This window comes from Palaemon carinicauda, chromosome 24 (assembly GCF_036898095.1).
Source record: "Palaemon carinicauda isolate YSFRI2023 chromosome 24, ASM3689809v2, whole genome shotgun sequence".
NCBI classification, from domain to species: domain Eukaryota; kingdom Metazoa; phylum Arthropoda; class Malacostraca; order Decapoda; family Palaemonidae; genus Palaemon; species Palaemon carinicauda.
In genome coordinates this window covers 9,295,215-9,302,714 of record NC_090748.1, presented here as the reverse complement: position 1 = coordinate 9,302,714, position 7,500 = coordinate 9,295,215, and the positions used below count along the sequence as shown (strand labels likewise).

The following is a 7,500-nucleotide window of genomic DNA, read 5'->3' as shown; positions in this document are numbered from 1 at the left end:
TCCAAGGAATGTGTGTGTTAAGGCAAGCCGTCTTTATGTAATTTTCTTGATACTTTGAGAGACAAAATTTAATTAATGCTGTATTACCAAAGTTTAAAGGTTTAAAGCCCGTTCATGAAAGACAGAGGCAAGGGACAGTGTCATTGCCCTATCAAGCAAGACTGCCCTAGACACCAACCATATATGCATATGATCAGCGCCCAAACTTGGACCAAGGAGGACCAGGCAGTGGCTGCTGATGACTCAGCAGATAAACCTACATGCGCCCTCAAAGCCCCCATCCTTAGCTCACAAGGAAGGTGAGGTTGCAGCGACCAAAGGAATTAACGAGTTTGAGTGGGACTCGAACCGCAGCCTGGCGATCACCAGTCAAGGACGTTACCACATAAGCCACCAGAACCTTTTATGGACAACTTTCGTGTGTGTTATCCTTAGCCTGGTTCTCGAATAAATGGTCTTGATACTTTATGAAGAAAATTATATATCAACAAACTTTCAAGTGTGCAAAAGCTTTGAAGAAGGATTATCTCAGTGGGAGGCACTTAAAGGGCCTTACCCGTAGATCTGACACTATGACTTGGTGGCGCCTCGCGGTGGCGAATTGGCGCACTATTTGCAGAGCAGTAGGAGCGTCGAGAGCGTTGTCTCTTTGACGACTCTCCTTATTCTTGCCTCTCTTTCCCCTCGAAGTGAAAGCTCTATTGGGGGCGTAGATAGCCATGAGACGTGTCAAGAATACGTCCTCTGATATTACGCGATATCCCTTCGTAAAATTTTAAGGGATATTCGCTCCAGGAGTTAGAATTCTGGATACCTTTGGTAAATTCTCTGGGATATATCACTGTAGTCAAATATACCTAGGAAGCTACCTTTGAAGGAACTTCCATCACGACGACATGGCCTGAGCCCAAAATTAGATTTTTCGCTTCGCTCAAAATCCGTTTATCTACTAACCCCACCCAAGCGATCTTATAAGGTTAAACAGACTAGTGGTAATATCACAATGGGTTGTTGGTGCCTTGTCTAACTCATTACCAGATGGATAGTAATTCTTAGTTACAGTTATCTACACAGCATTGGATTTTTTCCTTGCTTTTGTGTTATTTTAGTATCCACATGAAAATATTTGAGATTAGTGTGGAGGAAAGCTCTCTATCTACCTTTTCATTCATTCATCATCATCATCATCATCTCCTCTTACGCCTATTAAAGCAAAGGGCCTCATTTAGATTTCGCCAGTCGTCTCTATCTTGAGCTTTTAAATCAATACTTCTTCATTCATCATCTCCTACTTCACGCTTCATAGTCCTCAGCCATGTAGGCCTCGGTTTTCCAACTCTCATGGTGCCTTGTGGAGCCCAGTTGAAAGTTTGGTGAACCAATCTCTCTTGGGGAGTGCGAAGAGCATGCCCAAACCATCTCTATCTACCCCTCGCCATGATCTCATCCACACATGGCACTCGAGTAATCTCTCTTATAGTTTCATTAGGGGTTTATAACTCCTATGTGAGACTAGAGATCGTCGTCGGCGCCCACTCCTGTCCGAGTATTGGGTTCTGTCGTTAGCCATCAGCCTCCTATCTATGGGGTGGGTGCTTATGTCTGATGTGGCTGTTAAGTCCTAGTCTGTGGTGGAAGAGTCGCGGACAGTGTTCACAAGGGAGGGTAGGTGGTGGGCGGGGCTGTTCTAATCGCTCTCTCCTTCTTCTCCTCCTAGCCTCCTCATTTTGTCTCCTCCTCTCCTCGAAGTCCACGGTGCCATGGTGTACTGTACTCCTCCAGGTTTTCCTGTCCCTGGCTGTTTCTTCCCATGAGGAAGGATCGATGTCAGTTAGAGCCAGGGTGCGCTTTAGTTGATCTTTGTAGCGCATTTTCGGGGCTCCTCGTGGTCTGGTGCCCTGGGTTAGTTCTCCGTAGAATATTTTCTTTGGGAGCCTAGATGGATCCATCCTATGCACGTGTCCTATCCAGCGGAGGCGGTGGTGGATGATGGTGGCCTCCACGCTGGTCAGCGAGGCACGTTCTAAGACTTCAATGTTGGTGGTGTGGCTCTCCCCGGGGATTTTCAAGATCTGCCTCAGTTTCGTTTGTTGGAAGCGTTCTAGGTTTTTAAGATCATTTCTATATAGCGTCCATGTTTCACATGCATACAGGAGCGTGGAGAGGACTACTGCCCTGAACACCATTATTTTGGTGGTCATTGTCAGTGCGTGGTTGTTAAATACGCGGCAGTTGAGTCGGCCAAAGGCGGAGTGGGCTGCCCTGATCCTGTTCTCCACGTCCTTTTTGCTTGTGGGAGCTGATGTTAGGATGCTCCCTAGGTAGGAGAACTGGTCCACCTGTTCTAACGGTTGGTCATGCACTGTGGTATTGAAGTTTGGGAGCATCAGTCCTGGTGGATGTTGGACGAGGGTTTTGGTTTTGTCTGTGTTGACTTACATCCCAAAACGTTCGTAGGCAGAGTTGTATGCATCAGCTAACGACTGCAGGTTCTCTGCCGTCTGACCTGGGGTGGCATTGTCGTCAGCATACTGCAGTTCTCGCACTGCACACAAGGTGGTCTTGGTTCTGGCGCGGAGTCTAGCGAGGTTGAAAGCGCCTCCATTGCGGAAACGTAGGTCGACTGATGGTGTGTCTGGGGGAATCTCGTTGAGCTTTGCTGCGGTGTATAGCGAGAAACGCGTTGGGGCCAGAACACAGCCCTGCTTCAGGCCGCCGTTGATGGGGAATGGGTCTGAAAGAGAGTTCTGGTGGCAGACTCTCCCAACCATTCCGTCATGGAGGGCACGCACCAGCTTGACAAAATCGGGTGGGCAGCCATATCTTTTGAGGACAGCCCACATGGCAGGTCGAGGTACTTTGTCGAAGGCCTTTTTCAAATCCCAGAAGATGAACATTATGGGCTGTTGTTGTTCGAGGCTCTTCTCTTGTAGTTGTCGCGCACAGAAGATCATGTCTATGGTCCCGCGGGAAGGTCGAAAGCCGCACTGGGACTCTGGCAGGACGTCTTCTGCGAGAATAAGGAGGCGGTCAAGGAGAATCTGAGCGAAAATCTTACTCGCGATGCTTAGTAGTGATATTCCCCGGTAGTTGTTACAGTTCTCCCTGTCTCCCTTCTTGAAGATGGTAACGATGTTTGCATCGCGGAAGTCACTTGGGACGGTCTTGGTCTCCCATATTTTCAGTATAAGGAGCATCAAACGGTTCCTCAAACCGGGGCCACCGTGAGTGAGGAGCTCCAACGGGATGTTGTCTGGCCCTGGGGCTTTGCCGGGCTTCATGCGCTGCAGGGCCTTGTTGAAGTCATGGATGGAGGGTGGTAGTGCCATCCAGTGACGGACGGGATGCTGCGGGGTCATTCGCAGGAGATCGTCTGGGGTGTCTGCTTGGTCATTGAGGAGGTTCTCAAAGTGAGACCTCCACCTGGCCAGGATGCCCTCGCTGTCGGTGATAGTCGTGGCCCCATCCGCGTCCTTCAGGCTGCCCAATGATGACCGTGTGGGACCGAATATTTCTTTTGTTGCTGCATAGAAGCTGCGCAGGTCACGTTGGTCAGCGAAACTCTGTATTTCTGCAGCTTTTATTTGCCACCAGGTGTTCTGGGCTTCACGGATCCCTCTTTGGCAACCAGCTTCAGCCACCTTGTGAGCACATTTGTTAGCTGCTGTTGGTTGGTTTTCCAAAGTCAGGCGTGCTTGTCGTTTGGTTTCAATGAGAAGAGAGATGGTACCATCATTCTCATCAAACCAATCCTGCCGTTTCTTGGTGGTGTAGCCTAGTGTTTCCTCCGCGGCACGGGCCATGGCGTTTCTGAGGGTGGTCCAGTGGTGCTCAACAGTGGCCTGACCCACGGGGTCTGCAAGGTGTTGTTTGCAGGCCTCCTTGTAGTTCTGTGCCACCTGTAGGCCTCGGTTTTCCAACTCTCATGGTGCCTTGTGGAGCCCAGTTGAAAGTTTGGTGAACCAATCTCTCTTGGGGAGTGCGAAGAGCATGCCCAAACCATCTCCATCTACCCCTCGCCATGATCTCATCCACACATGGCACTCGAGTAATCTCTCTTATAGTTTCATTAGGGGTTTATAACTCCTATGTGAGACTAGAGATAATTAGATGCCATATAGCATATGTGAAATAATTTTACTCCTAAATAGATTAACAGATTCACATCACAATAATTTTAATCATTAAAAGAATTTAAACGATTTATACCCGTAATCAGTCTGGGATTACCCGCTTTCAGAATACCACCAATTTCATTGTCTATTCTGACCTAACACGGGAAACCTAACCCAACATGAGATAGGATTTAACCTCGTGACTCTCACTGTTGCTAATTATGGCTGGGATGATTTTGATTTATATATTAAAATTATTATAAAATCTGCATTTTCATTGTGATGTATTTTGAAATCCTAATTTACACGAATGAAGAGAAAAATATATATTGCCTTTGCTATTATTTTGTTGAACTAACCTTATCCATAGTTTAGCATTTTTTTTCAAGTGCACTTTAGAATATTTTTTTTTTTTTATAGTTCCTATAATATTTCTCATAGTAAATTTAATATTTTATTTCTTTGTCTACTTTATCTAATGCCATTTTCCTAACGATTCACTTCACACTTATGACTTTTTTTCATAGGAAACTTTTGCCTTAAAAGACTCTGGCATCTCGTTTAGCTTTCAATATCTCTTGAGTTGCAATTCTTTATCTCTGCATCTTCATACTTAGTCATTAGATCATTTGTATGTGTTTAGATAATTTGTATGTTTTTCATAATCTCTTATTTTTAACGATTCTCCATTTTTTCAATATCTCATTACACTGTTTAATCTATTCTCTCTCTCTCTCTCTCTCTCTCTCTCTCTCTCTCTCTCTCTCTCTCTCTCTCTCTCTCTCTCTCTCTCTCTCTCTCTCTCTCAATATGAGCGTTCGAGAAGTAAATCATCTCTCCAATCAATCATTTGTCCCTGTTGGAGCCCTCGGGCTAATAGCATCTCCTGCTTTTTCCAACTAGGGTTGTACTTTAGCATTAATAGTAATAATCTATAAGCCATAAATTTTAAGCAACACCTCCCACAACACCACCCTCGAATCTAACTCGTCCTCCTTCCTCTCTTCTCTCCCTCAGGTAACATAATGTGCTACGAATGCTCCTCCTGGACCCACCCGCTTTGCGAGGATCCATTTAACTTCACTCTCCCTATAGAGAAGGGACCCCCCTCCAAGGCATGTGATGGATGCTGCGTGAAGCTCGTCCAACATATTGGGACACGTGAGTACTGAACTTTCTTGCGTATGATTGTTTTTTTTGTTTTTTTCGGTAATATTGTTAATATTGCGGTCATTCGTATGTATACGAGTATGCATATGATGGATTCTCTTTTGAGGTTATATGCCTATATGTATGTATGTATATATATACATATATATATATATATATATATATATATATATATATATATATATGTGTGTGTGTGTGTATGTATGTATATATCGAGATATATATATATATATATATATATATATATATATATATATATATATATATATATATATACTGTATATTCTGTGATATGCATACATATGTACATTATATATATATATATATATATATATATATATATATATATATATATATATATATATATATACTGCATATATTCTGTGATGTGCATACATATGTACATTATATATACATATATATATATATATATATATATATATACTTTATATATTCTGTGATATGCATACATATGTACATTGTATATATATACATACATATATATATATATATATATATATATACATACATATATATAGATATAGATATATACATATATGTATATATGTATATATATATATACTTTATATATATATATATATATATATATACATACATACATACATATTTATATGCTGTGGTTTTACTTTTGTGGATATCTTTTCCATAGTTTATAGTTTCTAACAATAAGATCCATATAATTTTGTGGATGATTTGCATATGCATGTATACATCACATTCATAGTAAATTATGAATAACAAATAATCATTCACCATTGGACTTACCAAAGAATACGCAGCAAAGTTTAACAGGTAAGTCATTAAGACGAAAGATATTTACGCAGAGGAATCTGTCACTTGATGGATAGATATACTGTAACACTTATATAATGGGAAAAATATTTCATTAATGTTTTAATGAAATTTTGAATCACTAGGGGAAATTGATATTCTTTTGTATAAAGGAAATACTTTGGAAAAAGGTGTGACGGGCCGAGAGAAGGTTGTGACTCAAAGACAGGATGAAAGCAACTGAGTGAGTTTATTATAGAACACTCTCCTTTATATACAAAAGCTCAAGGCAACAAGAAATTTCGTGTTCAAAACAGACACCGTTACTGGTGAGAAAAACAGACATGTTTATTCAGGTTCTTTTTAGTGCGAGGGGAGAGCGAAGATACAAGCATAATATATACACAAAATGAACTATGTACGATCGTGTGATACACGGTTGGTACAAAGGTCTTGAATGTCCATTAAAAACAACAACAAATGTAGTTATTTATAGTCTACTGCAGGACAAAGGCCTCGGACATGCTCTTAGTCATATTTGGGTTTTGGCCTCTAAGCAATGCTATAATAAAGTCTGTAATGCATTACTGGTTATTAAAGCTGGTCCATATTTACTAGATTTATAGTCTTGAAAAAGAATACTAAAAAGTGTTTTGAATTAAAATTAAAACAAAAAGTAGAACGGTAGAAATATTTAAGAAAGTTTGTTTTTAAACTAAGACTAATAATTCAACAGAAATTGTTTATTGGAAAAGCAAAGGAATCACAACCCTTCATAAAAACTTAAAACCGAATAAAGTGCATCGGCTTTTGTTACACCCAACGTAAATCTCGTAGTTATAAGCTATGTAAAAGTGCGGAAATAAATTACATAACTCCAAAATCAAACCAATCTTCTCCAGTCTTGGGTAGTGCCATAGCCTCTGTACCATGGTCTTCCACTGTCTTGGGTTAGAATTCTCTTGCCTGAGGGTACACTCGGCCACACTACTCTATCTAATTTCTCTTTTTCTTGTTTTGTTAACGTTTTTATAGTTTATATAGATAATATTTATTTTAATGTTGTAACTGTTCTTAAAATATTTTATTTTTCCTTTTTTCCTTTTCTCACTGGGCTATTTTCCCTGTTAGGGCCCCTGGGCTCATAGCATCCTCCTTTTCCAACTAGGGTTGTAGCTTACCAAGTAATAATGATAATGATGATGATGATGAAAGTAAGTCCAGTAAATTGACTCGCCAAATACATGTTTGTCTAAAAACGCAGAAATAATTTTTCAAGAAATTATATATATTAAACTTTAGCTTCAATTTTTAATTATTTCAGTATTACGTGTTATTAGAACTAAAAGCAAGTGCCGTAAATTGCCTCACTAAATACATTTTAGTCTAGAAATGCGGGAATAAGTTTGCACGAAATTAAATT

The 7,500-nt window shown here is 40.7% G+C and overlaps 1 protein-coding gene across 1 annotated transcript in view; it reads left to right on the top strand.

Annotated features, from left to right (window-relative positions):
* qvr (protein quiver) overlaps positions 1-7,500 on the top strand; it is a 141,999-nt gene that overhangs the window by 66,244 nt on the left and 68,255 nt on the right. The window contains exon 3 of the mRNA XM_068348037.1: positions 5,133-5,276. Coding sequence (XP_068204138.1) covers positions 5,133-5,276 — 144 coding nt within the window. The remainder of the gene's footprint in view (positions 1-5,132; positions 5,277-7,500) is intronic.